We start from the raw sequence: 22,051 nt of genomic DNA, 5'->3' as shown, positions 1-22,051 counted from the left end.
GGAGAGAGAGAGAAAGAATGTGTGTATATAAATAAATAACGGATGGGGTACTAGGGGGAGGTGGGGCATTAGTGGAAGTTAGAGAAGTCAATGTTCATGCCATCAGGTTGGAGGCTACCCAGATGGAATATAAGGTGTTGTTCCTCCAACCTGAGTGTGACTTCATCTTTACAGTAGAGGAGGCCGTGGATAGACATGTCAGAATGGGAATGGGATGTGGAATTAAAATGTGTGGCCACTGGGAGATCCTGCTTTCTCTGGGGGACAACAGGCAAATGTGAAGGCATGAGAATTGGTGTCTGTGGGGCCCAAACCCCAGTAAGTTAATGTCTGTAGACTTGCTTCCCAGTGGATTCAGTGTGGCACTGTACTCCAGTTAAAGTCACTGTCTGTGAGTTCCATACCCCAGTGATAGTCAATACATCTGAAACCTTCACCCCAGGGAGAGTCAGGGACCTACGCTCCATCTGCCAGAGAAAACAGGATCTCCCAGTGGCCACACATTTTAATTCCACATCCCATTCCCATTCTGACATGTCTATCCACGGCCTCCTCTACTGTAAAGATGAAGCCACACTCAGGTTGGAGGAACAACACCTTATGTTCCGTCTGGGTAGCCTCCAACCTGATGGCATGAACATTGACTTCTCTAACTTCCGCTAATGCCCCACCTCCCCCTCGTACCCCATCCGTTATTTATTTATATACACACATTCTTTCTCTCACTCTCCGTTTTCTCCCTCTGTCCCTCTCACTATACCCCTTGCCCATTCTCTGGGACCCCCCCCCCCCCCGTCTTTCTCCCTGGGCCTCCTGTCCCATGATCCTCTCGTATCCCCTTTGCCAATCATCTGTCCAGCTCTTGGCTCCATCCCTCCTCCTCCTGTCTTCTCCTATCATTTTGGACCTCCCCCTCCCCCTCCCACTTTCAAATCTCTTACTAACTCTTCCTTCAGTTAGTCCTAACGAAGGGTCTCGGCCTGAAACGTCGACTGTACCTCTTCCTAGAGATGCTGCCTGGCCTGCTGCGTTCACCAGCAACTTTGATGTGTGTTGCTTGAATTTCCAGCATCTGCAGATTTCCCGTTGTTTTTGTTTTGCTGCTTGTTGTGTTATATGTTGTTCTGCCAAGCCCTGTGGTCATACAATGTTGGCGCCAAAATGTGTGGCGACACTTGTAGGCTGCTGTGGATGTCGATGCAAACAACACATTTCAGTGCATGTGTCCATGTACGTGTGATAAATCTGTCTTCTAAACAATAGTCTCTTTTTGTTGTTAGGACCAGCTTCCAGTTAACGTGAGTGAAATTTACATTGCTGCAGCTGATATGTGGAAACAGTGGTTGACATCTGAAGCACGTAGTACGCTGCAAAAAGGTAAAAGATCCAAAAGTAAAGAATGTTGGAACGTCGCTGCTTAAGTTAGCAAAAATGGAGAAGTGAGAAGATAAGTCTGCTTTAATTTACAGAATGAGGGACATGTGGAGAGAACAGAAGGGACATCTGTGATGAGAGACATTAGTTATCAAAAGAATTAATTTAGAAGCTAGAATTTGAAGAGAGACAGAAAACAGCAAGAAAAGGTTTTGCTTAGCTGAATATCATCAATATTAGGTCAAAGTCAACAAGTTTATAGTTCAAATTTATTATCAAAGTATGTATACCATGTAAAACCTTGAGATTGATCTTCTTGCAGGCAGCTACAAAACAAAAATACACAATAGAATCCATGGAAAACCCCCACACCACAAAGACTGTCAAACATCGAATGTGTGAAAAAAGAACACATTGTACAGACAGTAAAAAACACAAATAACACACAGAACATGAACTGCAGAATCTCTGAAAGTGCATACAGAGCAACAGAGCCAGCGAAATGCTGCAGCCAGTCCAGGAACGTGATGCGCTGAGGCCACAGGTATGGAGCCAGGTTCAGTGCTGAGATGAGTTCCGATGGCTGCAGGCCACAGCTGCAGAGTTTGTTCAATCTTGAGGTGAATAAAGCTTCACGGAGTAGTATGCTGAATACCAGTTCGTCCTCCACCCTCTGGCTTGACGCCTTAATCCTTTAAATCTGGCTCAGCACTTAGATCAGCCAAACAATGGTTCATTATCCACTCTTGGGCCTGGACCCCACTGCTTCAAACTGGCCTGAAGATTCAGTCCGAGCCCAGTTCAACTCCAGCAATTGACAGGCAGCCGTACCTACATTCTTGAGAGTCCAATTTGTCAAATCCTGAAGGATACTGCAAAAATGCCAGATCATACAGTGAAAGCACAACTCCCAGTGGAAATTACAGGCTGCGGATTGCAGTGATTGCAGTCCAGGAAAAGTATATTTAGTAGAATAGTTTGTAGTTTTGTTGGATGCCTACGAAATATCATGTGCCTTGACAGCACCACCTTGGGAGGCCACTCTTCCCCAAGCGTTGCAGCGTCCCCAGACGGATGACCAAGTGCTTTACCTTAACCATATGTTGGACATTGATGAATCAATATGGTGATCTGATGACGTCATTGTGGAAATGGGATGGAGAGTTAAAGTGATGAGAGGCTTAGAGTTATTCCTGTGGGCTGAACGGAGGTGTTCTGCAAAGCAGTATTCCAATTGGTATTTGGTTTCTCCACTAGAGGTGAGCACAATGGGAGTGCCAATACGTACTCTAAATTGGCATAAGTGTAGGTGAAGTACTGCTTCACTTGGATGGTCGGCATGTGTCCCTGGATGGTGGAAAGGGAAGAAGTAAAAGGTGCATATGTAGCAGCATCTTCAGTTGTGGGTGACGTGAGAAATGGCGTGGTTGGTAGAAATGGAAGACTGAACCAGGGAGTCACTAGAAAAGTACCTTCACAGTCCTGGAGAAGAGGGAGGCGGGAAATACATGTGGTGGAAATACATTATGTAAATCACAGTGGATGGCGAGCGGAAGGAAAGAATAAGTCATGTTGTCTATTGCTATATGCAAAAGTACGGTAAGGTATAGTACAATGAAAAACTCGCAGCAACATCACGGGAACATCGCTACAGATAACAGAAAAATATAAATTATACATAGATCACACATAAAATTATACCATACAGTGGAAAAAAATCTTTAAAAAAACAAGATCCTACTGTAAAAACAAAGATGTATTGAGGGCATTTCTAGAGTAGTGCAAGAAGTGCACGGAGGTCGGTAACCAGTGGTGTGCCTCAGGGATCTGTTCTGGGACCCCTACTACTCGTGATTTTTTATGTGTCCTGGACGAGGAAGTGGAGGGATGGGTTAGTAAATTTGCTGATGACACAAAGGTTGGAGGTGTTGTGGATAGTGTGGAGGGCTGCCAGAGGTTACAGCGGGACAGTGATAAGATGCAAAACTGGGCTGAGAGGTGGCAGATGGAGTCCAACCCAGATAAGCGTGAGGTGGTTTATTTTGGTAGGTCAAGTATGATGGCAGAATATAGCATTAATGGTAAGACTCTTGGCAGTGTGGAGGATCAGAGGGATCTTGGGGTCCGCATCCATAGGACACTCAAAGCTGCTATGCAGGTTGACTCTGTGGTTAAGAAGGCAAACAGTGCATTGGCATTCATCAACTATGGGATTGAGTTTAAGAGCTGAGAGGTAGTGTTGCAGCTATATAGGACCCTGCTCAGACCCCCACCTGGAGTACTGTGCTCAATTCTGATCACCTCACTACAGGAAGGGTGTGGAAACCATAGAAAGGGTGCAGAGGAGATTTACAAGGATGTTGCCTGGATTGGGGAGCATGCCTTATGAGAATAGGCTGAGTGAACCCGGCCTTTTCTCCTTGGAGCGACGGAGGATGAGAGGTGACCTGATAGAGGTGTACAAGATGACGAGAGGCATTGACTGTGTGGATAGTCAGAGGCTTTTTCCCAGGCCTGAAATGGCTAGCATGAGAGGGCATAGTTTTAAGGTGCTTGGAAGTAGGAACAGAGGAGATGTCAGGGTATTTTTTTTACGCAGAGAATGGTAAGTGCATGGAATGGACTGCTGGCGGCAGTGGTGAAGGCGGAAACTATAGGGTCTTTTAAGAGACTGTTGGGTAGGTAGATGGAGCTTAGAAAAATAGAGGGCTGTGGGTAAGCCTAGGTAGTTCTAAGGTAAGGACATGTTCGGCACAGCTTTGTGGGCTGAAGGGCCTGTATTGTGCTGTAGGTTTTCTCTGTTTCTAAGTGGATCATGGTGTTTCATTGCTGAGGTAGGGTTAGAGTAGGCAGGTAGGTTCAAGAAAATGGTGGTTGTAGGAAAGTAGCCATTCCTGAACTAGTGGAACTTTATCCTTGTTCTAACTGGGATGAGAGCAGGAGTACAGAAAGTAGAGGCAATGCAGTCATAAAGAAAATGCCCTATCTACTGTGGGGAAAGGAACTAATGATTAACAGAGACAAGAAAACATTTTGAAGCACTGGTGTGGAACATCCTGTCATCAGAGCAAACCAATTAAAAATTGAGAAGCTGAAAGAATGGAACAGCATCTTTACAGAAGGGAAATCAAGTTGGGGTCTGGGGCATGAATCGGACTGAAATAAAGATAGTTTCAAAGTTCAAAGTACATTTATTATCAAAGTACGTACAGTATAGACAACCTTTAGATTTGTGTCCTTACAGGCAGCTACAAAACAAAGAAACCTAAAATAGAGCCCATTAGAAAAAGAGCTTCAAACACTAAATGTGCAAAAAAAAACTGAATCGCACAAACCATTAAAAGTAAGCAAATGACATTCAGAACTAAAGTTCGAGAAAATGAGTTCACAGCCTCAAAGCCGGACAACACTGCAGCTGGTCCAAGAGGCCACTGCCTCAGTTCACATATCCAGTGGGGGCCCAAGCTGTGCCCCTGTACGTTCTCATAACTACAGGTTTGATTTGGAGAAAGTGATTGGAGATGGAAAATAAGTTGTCCCAAGTAAGAGCAAGTTCAGAGCACACAGCTTTCATTACATTTGCTGCAGCATTCTGACCTGTATTTTGCCGCTTTAACCTTATCTCAGTTCTCTCTGTAACTGGCCTCATTAAAATACTGTAAACATCAGGATCACTTGGGCAACCTTTGTCCTGCCTGCTCAAGATGTGCTGTCCTACCCAACAGTCCCTCATCCTCTCTGCGACTTAAACAAACTTTTTCCATTTCTCAGCTACGATGAAGGGTCTTGGACCAGAAACATTAGTACTGTTTTCACTGATTATTCCCTGACCTGCCTTATTATTATAGATTTCACAGGATCACATTATTCACAGGATCAGCCATGGTGAAACGACAGAGCAGAATTGATGGGTCTTATGGTCTAATTCTGCCTCTATATCTTATGGTGTAATGTACTGAGATGCAGGGAAAAGCTTTAATCTTGCATACTACCCAAACAAATCATTCCAAACACAAGTATATTGAGGTTGCACAACTGAAAAAGCAATTACAGACTGTGGAATAAAGTGTTACACTTAAAGAGAAAGTGCAGGCAGAAGAATAGTGCAAGGGCCACAACAAGGAAGATGGAATGGTCTGTTATCTAACAGTGGGATGGAAGCATACTTGAACTTGGAGGTGTGTATTTTCAAGTGAATTTCAAAGGTGAATTGAAAATTGAATACTGCACCCAACTTCAGCTTCTGACTGACGAGGAGCTGGATGCATGCAGGACTATCTGGGTGGGTGAAAACCTCATAGATGAGTCCTTTACTGAGTCGGTCGGAACTGGAGCGCAGGCTTCAGTCAGTAGGTGGGTGACCAGGAGAAGTAAGGGGAGTAAGCTGTCAGTGCTGGGTTCCTCTCTGGCCATTCTTCTCAGAACAAGTGTACCCCTTCGAATACTGTGCGGTGTGGTTGGGTGGAATGAGCTAACAGGGCACAACAGCAAGCAGGCAGGCCAGTGGCACTGTGGCCGGCTATGAAGCTCAACAGGGAAGGGTAAAGTTAGGCAGAGCCGTAGTGATAGGAGACTTGATAGTTAGGGGGGAGGACACCAGATTCTGTGGCCACGGAAGAGAAACTAGGATGGTGTGTTACCTCCTAGCTGCTGGGGTCCTGGATGTCTCAGAGCGACTGCAGAAGATTCTCAAGAGGGAGGATGAGCAGCCAGAAGTCATGGTGCACATTGGCACCAATAACATAGCTAGATAGGAGGACAAGGTCCTGCGTAGTGAGTATAGGGAGTTAAGAAAGAGGCTGAAGAGCAGAACTTCCAAGGTAGTAATTTCTGGTTTACTCCCAGTGCCCTGTGCTTGTCCAGGCAGGCATAGGATGATAGTACAGATGAATGACTGGCTGTGAAACTGGTGCAGGGGGCAGGGTTTCAGGTTTCTGGATCATTGGGATCTCTTCTAGAGAAGGTATGACCTATACAAAAATGACTGCTTCCACCTGAACCCAAGGGGGATCATTAACCTTGTGGCAGGTTTGTTAAAGCTTCTCGGCAGGGCTTACCTAAGTTAGATGGGAACTGGAGTGATAGGGCTGAAAATGGGACGATTGGTATACACATAGATGCATTGTATAATGAAACTTTGAGGAAAAACAGGTAGATGTTAGGGCAAAATTGCAGACTATGAAATGAGGTGTAACGTGGGGGCAAAATCGAAAAGGGTTAGGAATATAGGACTGAAAGTATTACATTTCAGTGCACACAGTATATGGAATAAGGTAGATGATCTTATAGCACAGTTAGAGACTGGCAGATACGATGTTGTAGACGTCACTGAGACATAGCCGAATCATAGTTGGGAACTTAACATCCAAGGTTACATTGCATCAAAAAGGCAGGCAGGTAGGCAGAGGGGGGTGGCATGCTTTTATCAATGCATGGCGTTGGTAAAAAATAAAATCAAATCCTTAGAAAGGGGTGACATAGGATTGGAATCTTTGTGGGTAGAGTTAAGGAACGCCAAGGGATGAAGACCCTAATGTGAGTTATATACAGAGCCTCTAATAGTAGCCAGGATGTCTCAGGTTAAGTTTACTAATTTTTGCAGTCTTTTTTTTCCTCCTTGTGTCTCTTAGCTGCTGGCTTTTAAAGTAGTTGTTATCTTGACAACTGTGCTCTGTACCTGATCATAGCCATTACTACTACCATTCTGCTTCACTCTAGTTTAAAACCTCTTTCCTCTTCTGCATTTCTGATGAGAAATTCTATAGTCGAAATGTTAGCTCTGTTTCTCATCCCAAGGTTGATGTTTGAGCTGCTGAGGGCATCCAGGATTTTTTTTGTTACAGTTTTAGATTTTCTCCAAGGTAAAACTGTTGTATGTAATGTTTCAATTGGAAGGAGAAAAACTAATAATGAAAGCATGTTTTCTATTTTGCTTCTTAAACTTGCCCGTATTCATTTGCTTGTATCAAAATTAATTTAATCTTGAACCTTGCAAATTCAATAAGTCTGCATGAATCAGATTTGATTTGTAATATGTAGAAAACACACAGTGCAGAGCACCTGTCTAAATCAATTAATTCGCAACGATAGTACGTCTTAAGTAATCGGCTGAAGTTGCTTGGCTTATTTGTGTAACATACTGAAACAAATTAGTTCAATTAGTAAGCAGATATTTAATCAATAGGATAGCCATTTCCAACTTCCTATTCAATTGCTTGATTGAAAGCTTAAATTATATTGTATGTTAATTAGCAAGAGCTGAAGTGATGGGGTCTCTTAGGTGTGGGTTTTAATGTTCCTGCTTCTCTTCAGATTTGTATTCCATATTTATTTACACTCACTCCAGATCATAGTGTACTAGTGTATCTTGGAATTTGCTTTAAGGTATTCCATGATAGTGGAGTTTGTGGACACCTAGGGATGGGATCCAGCTGTGTTCCCCTCTCCACCCTATTTTTCTCATGCTCTTTATTTTTTTTATTATTTTTTTAAATAGAAATTTTCAGATTTCCAGGGAACATTTTATTTTATTATGTATCATTAGATGCAACACCTGCAAAGTCTAATAAAAGGGAATATATTTGACTCTTGAAAAACTTACTTTCATTTTCCACTGCCCTCATAAACTACATATACTATTTCACAGGATCTTGATTGATCTTCAACATCTGCACAATTTTCTTACTCTGCCTCCACATTCCTTTAACATTTCCAGCTGTAAAACAGTAGTAACTCTCGTGTAATTTAACGTCCCTGTCTTTACCACCAAGAAGGCAAAGGAAAACTCTTGCAATCTCCCATTAAATTCAAAAATAATTAATTAATAAATACTTTCAAGTGGTTCCTATTGCATCATTAATATGAATCAAAATTCTGCCCAGTCAATTATATTCATGGTTACTACAAAGTACCATAATCAGCAAAGTGACAAATACTGGACAATCTGTTTATTTTATATTGGTTGGAAAGTACACTGACTGGTTTTGGGAGAACATCACAATTTTTGCTCAGAACAGTACATGGATTTTAAAAAAAAACAACCCAAGACATTCGATGGATCTTAGAAAAACAATGCCATGAATTGCCCTCCACAAAAGCTTTCACAAATGCCGCGCTATTAAATGTAAACTATGAATCACAATGTTTTGTTTATTCCCAATTCAACTTTCTATCATTCGGCCATAGTCCTTTAATACTCAGAACTTGAATTGTTTCCTTTGTGATCTCTTACCTCTGCCTTTTGAAAACATTCACCAATCTACTCTATAGACTTCAATGTAATCTATTATTTCCACACATAAGTGTTACACTTTATTATGGTAATTGATTTTGCCTTCCTAAGTGAATATTCATTTTATTGGTTATTATGTCTCCTGGAAACTTTCAGTGCTTACACAATTCTATATAGTTATTTATTTGTATTTAATGAACAGGTATGGTGTCCCATTTCCATAAAAAGAACTGTCCGATAGAAAGAATTATTGAAATATTATACCTACTTCTCTTGATAGAATTCCTTTCTTAGCACCTCAGAAAATAAAGCAGCCTATGCCTGCAAGCAACAAGACCTAGACAATATTCAGACAGTGGCTAAAAACAGTCAAGTAAAATTTGTTTCATGGAAGTACCAGGAATAACCATCATCAACATCAGAGTATTTAACACCTACCCCTGACATTACCATTGGCAGGTCATAACTTCTAACAAGAGATTTTCCTATCAAGCATCTCCCTACATCTCTGCTTCTTGTGCAGAGTTGTGCCAGTATTGTACATCCACAATTTAAGACCCATGTGGCTCATTGGTCACAGCATACATCAACAACTTGCCAAGGACAATCAGGGATAGGTAATGGATGCTAGCATTGGCAATGATGCTCAGCTCCCCAAAAGATGACTCAATATAGTAGATTACTCATGCTCTTTATAACTTGGAATTATGACTTAAACTACTACTACGTCGACTCAGGCCGATGACTGAAACCTTACCAACTAATTTCTCTTCAGTACAAGATAAGCACAACAATGAATTCAATTATATTATATTGTGCTAATTAGAACTAACCTGAATACTACTGGACTTCTGGTTTGATGTTTGACGTTCTATCTGTTGTCCGCTCACTTTTTGGCGGTTTGCGCAATCTGATCTTTTTCACACATTGGGTGTTCGATACTTTCTTGAACGGGTTCCATGGTGTTTGTTTGTTTCATGGCTGCCTGCGGGAGGACGAACCTCAGAGTTGTATTTTGTATACATATTTTGATAATAGGTGTACTTTGAAAGTTTGAATCTTTGTATGATAAAGATACACCCTTGATCTCTCAATCTACCTTGCCATGGCCCTTGCATCTTGCTCTTTGATTTGATTAGGTTTATTTATTAATCACAGGTACATCAAAGTGTACAGTGAAATGCATTGTTTGTGTTAACAAGCAACACCACCTGAGGATGTGCACAGACCACAAGTGTCACAGCAACTCCAGCGCCAACAGAGCATGTCCAAAATTCTCAGCGAAACAACACTCAGCAACCATACAACAAGCAACAGCAGCAAAGCAAACCCACTTCCCACCCACACATAGACAGATGGGCCTCCAGCCCCAGGACAGGTCCCTGAGCTCCAGACTCTGCACTGCACTTCTCTAAACAGAAGAGAATTTGCACACACTGGAAATCCAGATGAACACGCGCGCACACACACACTTTAGTGAAAAGGGAAACGTGTTACTTTCCTTATAAACCCACAGACTCTCACAGCTACCTGGACTATACCTCTTCCCACCTGCCTACTTGTACAAATGCCATACCCGTCTCTCAATTCCTCCACCTCTGCTGTATCTGCTCTCAGGATGAGGTTTTTCATTCCAGAACAAAGGAGATGTCCTCCTTCTTCAAAGAAAGGGGCTTCCCCTCCTCCACCATCAATGCTGCCCTCAACTACGTCTCTTCCATTTCATGCATGTCTGCTCTTATTCCATTGTCCCGCCACCCTACTAGGTATAGGGTTCCTCTTGTCCTTACCTGCCACTCCACCAGCCTCGGTATCCAGCACATAATTCTCTGTAACTTCTGCCATGCAGGGATCACTCACTACAGGACTCCCTTGTCCGTTCGTCCCTCCCTAATGATCTCCCTCCTGACACTTATCCTTGCAAGCGGAACAAGTGCTTCACCAGCCTCTACACCTCCTCCCTCACTGCCACTCAGAGCTCTAAACGGTCCTTCTAGGTGAGTCAACAGTTCACCTGTGTGCCTGTTGGGGTCAGTGCTCCTGGTGTGGCCTCCTGTATGTCGATGAGAACCGAGGCGGATTGGGAGACCACTTTACAGAGCACCTACACTCTGTCCACCAGAACAAATGGGATCTCCCAGTGGCCACCCATCTTAATTCCATTTCCCATTCCCATTCCATATGTCCATCCATGGCCGCCTCTATCACAAAGGGGCCATGCTAAGGTTGAAGGAAGGAACAGCACCTTGTATTCCATCTGGGTAGCCACCAGCCTGCTGGCTTGAACATTGATGTCTCAAATTTCCGATAATGCCCCCACCTTCACCATTCCCCATTCCCTTTTCCCTCTCTCACCTTATCTCCTTGTCTGTCCATCGCCCCCCTCTGGTGCTCCTCCTCCCCACCAACCCTCCTTTTCTTTCTTCCGTGGCCTTCTGACCTCTCCTATCATACTCTCCCCTTCTCCAGCCCTCTATCTCTTTCACCAATCAACTTCCCAGCTCTTTACTTCACCCCTCCCCCTCTCCCAGTTTCACCTTTCACCTTGTGTTTCTCCCTCCCCTCCCCCCCTCACCTTTCTTTGTCCAGTCCTACTGAAGAGTCTCGGCCTGAAATGCGGACTGTTTACTCTTTTCCACAGATGCTGCCTGGCCTGCTGAGTTCCTCCAGCATTTTGTGTGTGTTGCTCAGATTTCCTGCCTCTGCAGATTTTCTTCTGTTTGTGTTACTTTCCTTGTAGACTTTGCTTACACTCTCTCTGTAACTCCTTTTTTAAAGAAAGGGGCTTCCCTTCCTCCACTATCAACTCTGCTCTCAAACACATCTCCCCCATTTCACGCACATCTGCTCTCAAACCATCCTCCCGCCACCCCACTAGGAATAGGGTTCCCCTTGTCCTCACCTACCACCCCACCAGCCTCCGGGTCCAACATATTATTCTCTGTAACTTCCGCCACCTCCAACGGGATCCCACCACTAAGCACATCTTTCCCTCCCCGCGCCCCCTACTTTCCGCAGGGATCGCTCCCTATGCGACTCCCTTGTCCATTCGTCTCCCCCGTTCCTCCCCACTGATCTCCCTCCCGGCACTTATCCTTGTAAGTGGAACAAGTGCTACACATGCCCTTACACTTCCTCCCTTACCACCATTCAGGGCCCCAGACAGTCCTTCCAGGTGAGGTGACACTTCACCTGTGAGTCGGCTGGGGTGATATACTGCATCCGGTGCTCCCGATGTGGCCTTCTATATATTGGCGAGACCCGACACAGACTGGGAGATCGTTTCACTGAACACCTACGCTCTGTCCGCCAGAGAAAGCAGGACCTCCCAATGGCCATACATTTTAATTCCACATCCCATTCCCATTCTGACATGTCTATCCACGGCCTCCTCTACTGTAAAGATGAAGCCACACTCAGGTTGGAGGAACAACACCTTGTATTCCACCTGGGTAACCTCCAACCTGATGGCATGAACATCGACTTCTCAAACTTATGCTAATGTCCCACCTCCCCCTCGTACCCCATCCGTTATTTATTTATATACACACATTCTTTCTTTTTCTCTCTCTCCTTTTTCTCCCTCTGTCCCTCTCACTATACCCCACTATACCCCTTGCCCATCCTCTGGTTTTTTTCCCCTCCTCCCCCTTTTCTTTCTCCCTGGGCCTCCTGTCCCATGATCCTCTCATATCCCTTTTGCCAATCACCTGTCCAGCTCTTGGCTCCATCCCTCCCCCTCCTGTCTTCTCCTATCATTTTGGATCTCTCCCTCCCCCTCCCACTTTCAAATCTCTTACTAGCTCTTCCTTCAGTTAGTCCTGACGAAGGGTCTCGGCCTGAAATGTCGACTGTACCTCTTTCTATAGATACTGCCTGGCCTGCTGCATTCACTGGCAACTTTGATGTGTGTTGCTTGAATTTCCAGCATCTGCAGAATTCCTCGTGTTTGCATTTCACATTCTGTTATTTTTCCCTTTGTGCTACCTCAATGTACTTATGTTTGGACTGCGCTGTTTGGATAGCATGAAAAAAAAAGTTTTTTCGTTTTTTCTCGGTGTATCTGACAATAAACCAATTACCCAAAATAAAAAGGTTACACAAAATGCCAATAAATTGTCTAGTGAACCGGATAATTTGAAAGGGAGTGCAGGCACCAGGGCCCAGGCGTAGGTACGGATGCAGCAAATGTTACCTGGTGAGCCAGCTACAAATCGACAGGATTTCTGAACAGCCAGGCAGCAGATTATCTGAGCTTTACAAACCACGGTCCCTCAAGCTCACATTGGGAACCACGGGAAGTATGCAGACAGAGTGGGAATGGGATGGAGAGTTAAAGGACAGGCAGCTGGGGTTCAGGCTCCCTATTGCAGGGTATGTTCTGCCATCACCCGATCTACATTTGGTTTCTCCAGTGCATGGTAGATCAAACTGTGAGCACTGAATGCAACAAAATTAATTGGAGACCTTGTTCTGGCTGAGAGGCATGTGAGTGAAAGTACAAATGCAGGCTATACAGCAGAATGGATTGGAAAACCTGTCTTCTGTGAAATAGGAGAAGACATAGTTAAGGGAAAATGGCCTGCTATCATTTTAACAGCCAGTATTAGACCTTGGTATGTTACCAGTTATGCAGGCATCCCATCCTGCAAAAACTCATTTCAGGGAGGTAGCACCATCAATTTGCAGGAGACTCCCGGAACTTCCGGGAGAGGTGGGATGTCTGCAATAGAGCAGCTCCTTAGCAGCTAGCCAGCTAGTTTAAATAACGTTAGCTATGCTAATGAACAAATGACACCTGTTAAACTCACCTCAACATGTCTCTTACAGTCATTTGGGCAATAGAAAAGTCACTGTTGCAAACAGTGCCGCGAGCAACACTGTCATTATTTTTGACCCCTATTAGGCAGGGGTACACTTTAGGATAGTCTGGGATGAAGTACGTTTTATATTTTCTTTTTTTTGGGACACTCTCCCGTAGCATGCGCGCATGCTCCCTCTCTTGCTCTCTCTCTCGCTCTCTCTCTCACTCTCTCAAAAAAATTGATTTCCAGGAAATTGTACATAATTTGAGGGCATCAGGGAGCCACTATTAATATGCGGGAGACTCCCGGAACTTCCGGGAGAAGTGGGATGTCTGAATTATGGGAGAATCTAACACTGAAAGAAGCAGAAAGTAAACTGCTTAATGCATGAGTTAAGTGTGTTTTGTGGGCACGTGGCCAAGTGGTTAAGGCATTGGACTAGCTACCTGAAGGTCGTGAGTTCGAGCCCCAGCTGAGGGAACGTGTTGTGTCCTTGAGCAAGGCACTTAACCACACATTGCTCTGCGACGACACTGGTGCCAAGCTGTATGGGTCCTAATGCCCTTCCCTTGGACAACACTGGTGTCGTGGAGAGGGGAGTCTTGCAGCATGGGCAACTGCTGGTCTTCCATACAACCTTGCCCAGGCCTGCGCCCTGGAGAGTGAAGATCCATGTGCAGATCCATGGTCTTGCAAGATGCCTTTACTTTAAGTGTGTAAATGTCTTATTTACAGACCAGGAGGAGCAGAAGTGTTCTTTCCGGTCCAACAAGCCATCCAGTAATTCCCTAATCAGCATGCTTTCGGTAGTTTTGTTACTCTTGTTTTGTCTCCACTTTAAGAACAGCTTGCACATGTTCTTTTTTTTTAATGAACATTGTACAGTTTTGAATGTGTGCAACAGATTGTAAGGGAGGAAGATGCAGGCTCAGTTTATTTATGTGAAGATATAGTGCAGAACAGGCCCTTTCGGCCCAGCAAACCACCTACTTAACACGATCCTGATCGCGGGACAATTTACAGTGATCAACTAACCTACTAACCGGTACGTCTTTGGACTGTTGAAGGAATTTATTCAGCAGCAGTATTCTTATTAATCAATGGCGCCCAGATATCATGCTCAGGTTAAACAGTCCACACTGCTTCCTTTTAGGGAACACTCTGACTGGTTACAACCGTCCTACTCCCCTGGGTTTCTGTCACTGTGATCTGATGCTGTACTTCCTAACAACCACCTTCCTCTCACAACAATTTTCCCTGCTCTCCATCCTGGCCTTCAGGCTGCCTGTATGAGAAAAGCTGAAAAGAAAACTTGGGGAATTCTTTTTTGATGTTTCACAGTTTCAAAAGAATGTCTCTTCTTGCCTCAAGGCCAAAGTCCAAAGCTTCCATTGACAGTAAGAGAAAATGATACAGTTACTTTCATCTATGTGTATAATTCTAGTACTTTGTTTTCTAATATACAGTAACTGTTTTTTCTAAATTGATTTAATATGAAAATATCATTGCTGTTCATTCTACTCTAACTTTTATTAATTTGTCCTAAAGAATAGTTATATTTCTTTGCCATTTAAAAAAATGCTGCATCTGCCAATGAAAGCTTTTCTGGAGGTGACTTTATTCTACTCAGTTACGATGTGCATTTTTGAGCTTGCTTTCCTTATAGCACAGGTTGCATTATGGTCTGGTATGCAAACACCAACACCCAGGAACAGGAAAGTGTACAGGAAGTGGTGGGTACAGCCCAGTCCGCCACAGGCAAAGGCCTCCCACCATTGAGCACATTTTCATGGAGCACTGCCACAAGGAAGAAGAAGCAGCATCCATCATCAAGGAGCCCCACCATCCAGACCATGTACTCTTCTTGCTACTACCATCTGACTGGAAGCACAACAGCCTAAGGTCCCTCACCACTAGGTTCAGGAATAGTTATTACCCTACACCAACAGGCTCCGGAACCAGAATGGATAACTTCACTCACCCCCAACTCTAAACTGATTTCACAAACTGCAAGCACACTTTCAAGGACCCTACGACTCACGCTTTCAGTGTTATTTACTCACTTGTTTGCACAATTTATCTTCCTTTGAACATTGGTTGTTTGTCTGTCTTTCTTTGTGTAGAGTTTCCAAAAATTCTATTGTGTTTTCTTTAGTTTCCTGTAAAAGTTTTCAAGAAAATAAATCTAGGTAGTTTATGGTGATATATATGCACTTTGATAATAAAAATACTTTGACTTTTCCTATAGGTGGTTTCTATACCCAGGTTTTTAATTGTAATGCCACTCAGCAGAGCCTCCGGATAATCAGCCTGAATACAAATTTGTACTACAGTCCGAATGAAGTGACTGAGAGACTGCCAGATCCTGCAGGGCAATTCGAGTGGCTGGAAGAGACACTGAAGAAAACTCAGCAGAACAAAGAGAAGGTAAACCAATGACTTAATCTTCACGAACCTTCAAGGGTATAGACAGGTAAATGTAAGCAGGCTTTTTCCCACTGAAGTTGGATGGGACTACAACTAACAGTCATGGGTTAAGGGTGAAAGGTGAGAAGTTTAAGGGGAAGATGAGAGGAAACTTTCCCACTTAGAGGGATGTGAGAGTGTGGAATGAGCTAACGGAGCAAGTGATGCATGCGAGGTTGATTTCAACGTTTGAGAAGCTTGGATAGGTACATGGACGGGAGGGGTATGGAGGTCTATGGTCCCGGTGCGGGTCAATGGAACTAGGCAACTTAAATGTTTCAGCATGGACTAGATGCTGTATTTTTCTACGACTCTTAAGAAAGATAATTGTTGGAGCAATGCATAACAAATCCTGTATGATCTGGAATTAATGGTTTGGTTTTATGTAGTATAGTGCTTTACATCTTTGTAAATTAATTGATTATGTACAGTGTAATCTGGTGTCTTAGTGCACCTTTCTGGGACTTCTACACTGGGAAAGTATATTGCCTGAAAAATACCCAGCACCTTTTCGTAAACTATTCTCTGTCAATGTGACCATGAGGTGTTCACTGTGTAAGTGACATAACGCACAGGGAAACTTCAAGTTCAGGTCACAGGGTTTGTGAAATCTTCAAAGTTTAGCTTGAAACTTATACCTTGACATGGAGTCTGTTGACCGCAGCAGGTCAGGTAAGTGGCACAGATCTTCACCATCGAGCCATTGGGAGTAGGATGCACTCTGGGGAGTGGCATAAAGAAGGAGCGATCAATGAGAGTAGTCCATCTTTGAAAGAGTGAATGGAGGAGAAAGAAGTGTAAACAAATGTATTCCTGTTTCTCTAATCCTTCCTGTCTCTTTCCCTTCCATTTTTCAATGTTTCTTCTTTTTCCTCTTATTTTCTTTCTTTTCCCTAATCCCTTCTTATCCTCTCATTTTTCTCGATTCTCCATTCTCCTCCCCGTGGCTTTCCTTCCCACCCTTACTCCCCCAATTCTGATATCTAGGATGAGGACATTCTGACATGAGGTCCTATGACCAAGGAAACGTGACAAGCTGAATGCAGCCCAGTTAATTTTACAACCTTCTGCTTGGAGTGACCGAATGTACACACCATTGCATACACTGTACCAGTTTTATTTAGACTTCAAACAGCTTAATCATTTCTGGAAATCTAAGATACTGGGATTTATGGAATCAGCTGGCACCAGAGTTAGTGACACCATTGCTTCTCAGAATTCATTGGGTTGAAACATGTTTCTGAAATCGAACATTGTCTATTACTCACTTTGATGTGTTGAGATGTTGCCATTCAGTCTCTGCACATTCAAAACCTCCTATAATATCTAAATAGTAATCCTCTTGTTTTACAGTACAGTAACAAAAGGTACTGTAAGGCCATATAGATTTGGTTTGAGCTGCACATGAAGCACGTTTTCTTTTTAAATTTTGATGTATCTAAGTGGAATTAGTCGGTGGGAAAGTGGTTATTTTCCTGCAGCTTTCTTCACATGATCTCCCCTAATTTGTTTACAAGTTGATGGCCTTCAAGTATGAACTTCCCTTTTCCCCCGCTGACTTGAGAATGAGTCACAACACAAGATTTTTCACCGTGTAAGACCGATAAACTTCCCAAAAACACTGCATTACTATATCTTGTTTTGCAAATGCCTGCAATTTCTTGAGTTTCTTTTTGCATTATCTTGCATTTTCTTTAATATTGTTGCATAGAAAAAAAAATTGGTGTAATTTTTTAATTGCAATTTAAAAAAAAGAGTTCTAAGTGGAGAGCAACTTAGAAGTTGTAGTTTCATGCAGCCATAGAAACTATAATTTCATAGAGTCATAGAAATGATACAGCAGGGAAACTGACCCTTTTGCTTAACTTGTCTATGCTGACTAAGTTGCTCATCTTTCCTATCCAGTGGCTTATTCCATATTTGCACTACCCACTGCTTGAAGAATGTTCTCCTCAGGACCCTATTAAATCTCTCCCCCATCTCCTTTAAACTTCTGCCCTCCAGGAACCCCAGCTATATATATATACCCAGCTATGAACCTTGGGTGCTGATGCCTTTTATGTGATAGCTTATCAAATGCCTTTTGAAAAGCTAAATACACTACATCTATAGGGTCCCCTCTATCAATTTTTCCTGTCTTAGCTTCAAAGAATTTGAGCAAATTCAGCAAACATGATTTACCTTTCATAAAACCACATTGACTAGGTTTGATTATATCCATTTGATATATATACTAAGTTTATACAGAAACTAGTGGGGTGTATGGGATGTCCAGAGAGGGGTAGGGGCTTGTCGTGCCTATTCTAGGACAGCTCACTCAACTTTGGTTCCCCACCGGACACACAGCTGTCACTTGTGGCTCCTAGTAGCTGTTTGCATGCAACAATAGCCCCACTCCGATACACCGCCTCAACAAGCAAGCTAAACCAGGTGAGGGTAGCTGGCGGCCTCATACCCTGATGAGATAGGGACATGCCTGACCTACCAATTGAAGTCAGCTCTGGTGGACTGGGCAGCTGAGATCTACAGTGAAGGCATCCTGGCCAGCTTCGACAAGCAGAACAAATCCAACCCAGCCAATTACTGCCCCATTAGTCTACTCTCAATGAACAGCAAGCTGATGGAAGGGACAATAGATACTGCTGTCTAGGGCAACAGCCGAATCACAAAAGTTCATTTTGTGTTCTGCCAAGGTCACTTGGCTACTTGCCTTACTGCAGCCTTAGTCCAAACATGGAGAAAAGAGCTGAGCTGAAGTGAGAGGAACTGCGCTTGGCGTCAAGTCAGCTTTTGACCAAGTATGGCTTCAAGAGGCTCTGGCTAAAGAGTTGATGGGCATCAGCAGGAAAAAAGTCCTCTGTTTGGAGTACCTACCATAAAGGAAGATGCTTGTGGTTGTTGGAGGTCAGTCATCTGAGCCACAAATATCTCTGTAAGAGTTATTTATGGTACAGTCTTAAGCCCAGCTATCTCTAGCTGCTTTATACAAGACCTTCCCTCAATGATAAAGTTCAAAGTAAGGGCGTTTGCTGATGATTGCACAATGCTGAGGGACATTCACAACTCTTCAGATATGAAACAGTCACGAATGTAGCAGTCAACCAGTTGCAGCAAGGCCAATACAACATCCAGGCTTCAGTTGATAGGAAGCTCTTTAGTGCTTATACATGGATTTAATCTTAAGTGTCAGTAATTCCTTCCCCCTCCCATTGGTTCTGCTGACACTGCTGAGTTCTTCCAGCAGATTGTTTGGTGCTCCAGATTTCAGAACCTTGTGTCCCCTTTGTCCATCTCACTACAGCCAGATGGACACTCACAACACGCTGGAGGAACTCAGCAGGTCGGGCAGCATCCGTGGAAGCGATCAGTCAACGTTTCGGGCCTTGTTGCCTCCTATTTGCTGGGCCTCTGAGACTTACAGTCTTAAGATTGTGAGCAATTTTATTAATTTTAGACTTCTACTTAGTGAAATTGAGAGCATTTCAAATTAGAGTATCATCCATTTACTCCATTTTGGCTCATACAGAGATCCAACAGTCTTTGAAATCAACCTTTATCAGTCAGGATTAAAGATATTTTCTATCTCCTTTTTTATATTTTCCTAAACCTCTCAGAGAGCATCTCAGACTATTAATCCCTATGTGCCAAACTCCAAATGCATATTAAGGTTATATACACTGCGTATTCTTTGATAGCTGTTTTAACCCTCTGACTACCACAAGGTTAGGGCTGAATTTTGTGAGGAGCCCTGCGTAAAATCCAGAGACTTCAAATTTCAGATTAATTTATTTATCACATGTACATCGAAACAATAGAGTCCAGTGCGCATTTGCGTTGACAACGAATACAACCCAAGGATATCCACCATCACGGAACATGCAATCAGTAACAGCAGAACAACATCAAAACAAGGCCCGTTTCCCCCCTCCCCCACCCACGCACACGTACAGACAGTGACTTGTAAATTTGCTGATTTTTTAAAATTAACTCATGTTTTGCATTAGACTCAATTTATGCTCTGTTATCATGCTAAAGTATGATTTCACAGAAAAACAATATAAATAAAAACTGAAATTTGGATTTCTCAGCTATTTTAAAATTAATGGTGAAGATATGTGAAAAATAATTGGAGAGCATCTTCTCTGAAGACCCATACACGAAATGCTGGAGGAACTCAGCAGCTCAGGTAGCATTTGCAGAAATGAATAGATAGTCGACATAAAAGTGACTTGGATGAGGAAATAGAAGGTTGGGTTAGTAAGTTTGCTTATGACATAAAAGTTCGGGGTGTTGTGGATAGTGTGGAGGGTTGTCAGAGGTTACAGCAGGACATCAATAGGATGTAGAACTGGGCTGAGAAGTAGCAGATGGAGTTCAACCCAAATAGGTGTGAAGTGGTTCATTTTGGTAGGTCAAATTTGAAGACAGAATATAATGTTAATGGTACGATGTTTGGCATTGTGAAGGATCAGAGGGATCTTGGGGTCCATGTCCATAGGACACTCAAAGCTGCTGTGCAGGTTGACTCTGTGGTTAAGAAGGCGTAAGGTGAGATGGCCTTCAACAACCATGGGATTGAGTTCAGGAGCCGTGATGTAATGCTACAGTTATATAAAACCTTGTTCAGACCCCACTTGGAGAACTATATTTCATTCTGGTCACCTCACTATTGTGAATACTATAGAGAGAGTGCAGAGGAGATTTACAAGGTTGTTGCCTGGATTGGAGAGCATGCCTCATGAGAATAGGTCAAGTGAAGTTAGTCTTTTCTCCTTGGAGCGATGGAGGATGAGAGGTGACCTGATAGAGGTGTATAAGCTGATGAGAGGCATTGATCATGTGGATAGCCAAGGGCTTTTTTCTCAAAGGGCTGAAATAGCTAGCATGAGGGGGCATAATTTTAATGTGCTTGGAAGCAGGTGCCGAGGGGATGTCAGAGGTAAGTTTTTCACACAAAGAGTGGAGGGTGTGTGGAATGCACTGCCAGCGAAGGTGGTAGAGGTGGATACAATAGGGTCTTTTAAGAGACTCTTAGATGGGTACATGGAGCTTTGAATAATAGAGGGCTATGCAGTAGAGAAATTCTAGGCAGTTTCTAGAGTAGTTTGCATGGTCAGCACAACATTGTGGGCCGAATGGCCTGTAATGTGCTGTAGATTACTATGTTTCTATTTCGGGCTGAGACTCTCCTTCAGGACTTGTGCAACCCTTAAAGACTACGCTTTCTGAAGACTGTTGTCTTTAATAGTTGTACTTGAACTGCCTGTTGCATATTAGGAAGTAAATAGAATGCTGGAATGAAAATGGATAAATACATACAATATGTCAAGGGGTTTGATGTTCAGCCAATTAGTTTATTCCCATAAATTTATTTCCTTCCAGGTTTATGTCATAGCACACGTTCCTCCAGGCTACTTGCCAGATTCACTGAGTACCACTGCAGTGAGGGAGAAGGACAATGAAAGACTGGTGCAGATACTTCGCAAATACAGCAATATCATCGTTGGACAATTTTTTGGCCACACTCACAAGGATAGCATAATGGTTCTTTTGGATGATCAAGGTAATACTTTATTTTTTAAATTGCTTACTCAGTCTGTTTTGTATACATACACAAGTTGCTCTGTTCCTGCGACTGTTTGGAATGGTATTCTTTATATTACATTGCCTTCCCTCATTCTTTCATCAAATCAGGCTGTTACAATATGTTTTGACCGAAGGAAGAAATGGCTGGAGCCACTTAGCATTTTTATGCAAGGGTGTTTATTAGGTCTGTCAAAAATCAAACTTACAAAAATGAGTGAAACAAGTGAAAAAAAAACTGCCGATATTTACTGGGAAGCAGAATAAATAGCTCCTCGCTATTTTTGCCCGGTGTGAATCCTTGGCAGTTCAATCTCTCTCTTCCTGCTACTGAGAGTGAATTGCCACAGTTTTTTAGGGTCCAGGACATACCATCTTTAATTACCCACAGAGTTAACTTAAGACTACACAGGAATAGAATATGATGCACCCGCAATGTAATTATAATCATATAACAAAACAAACAGATGTATCTAGCTTAAATACAGTATGCAAGCAATATTTACCCATTTACACATCCCCATTACTGAAGAAATGGAGTATTCTGAAGTGTGTGGCAGGAAAGCGACCATAAAGCCAACCCGTTATAAGA

At 43.1% G+C, this 22,051-nt stretch overlaps 1 protein-coding gene across 1 annotated transcript in view; it reads left to right on the top strand.

The window, feature by feature from the left end:
- Nucleotides 1–22,051, top strand: part of smpdl3a (sphingomyelin phosphodiesterase acid like 3A) — a 69,788-nt gene that overhangs the window by 28,910 nt on the left and 18,827 nt on the right. Inside the window, exons 4-6 of the mRNA XM_072251581.1 lie at nucleotides 1,281–1,377; nucleotides 15,659–15,837; nucleotides 21,259–21,439. Coding sequence (XP_072107682.1) covers nucleotides 1,281–1,377; nucleotides 15,659–15,837; nucleotides 21,259–21,439 — 457 coding nt within the window. The remainder of the gene's footprint in view (nucleotides 1–1,280; nucleotides 1,378–15,658; nucleotides 15,838–21,258; nucleotides 21,440–22,051) is intronic.

The sequence above is a fragment of the Mobula birostris genome, chromosome 2 (genome assembly GCF_030028105.1).
Source record: "Mobula birostris isolate sMobBir1 chromosome 2, sMobBir1.hap1, whole genome shotgun sequence".
NCBI lineage: Eukaryota > Metazoa > Chordata > Chondrichthyes > Myliobatiformes > Myliobatidae > Mobula > Mobula birostris.
This window is presented reverse-complemented; position numbering and strand designations above follow the sequence as displayed.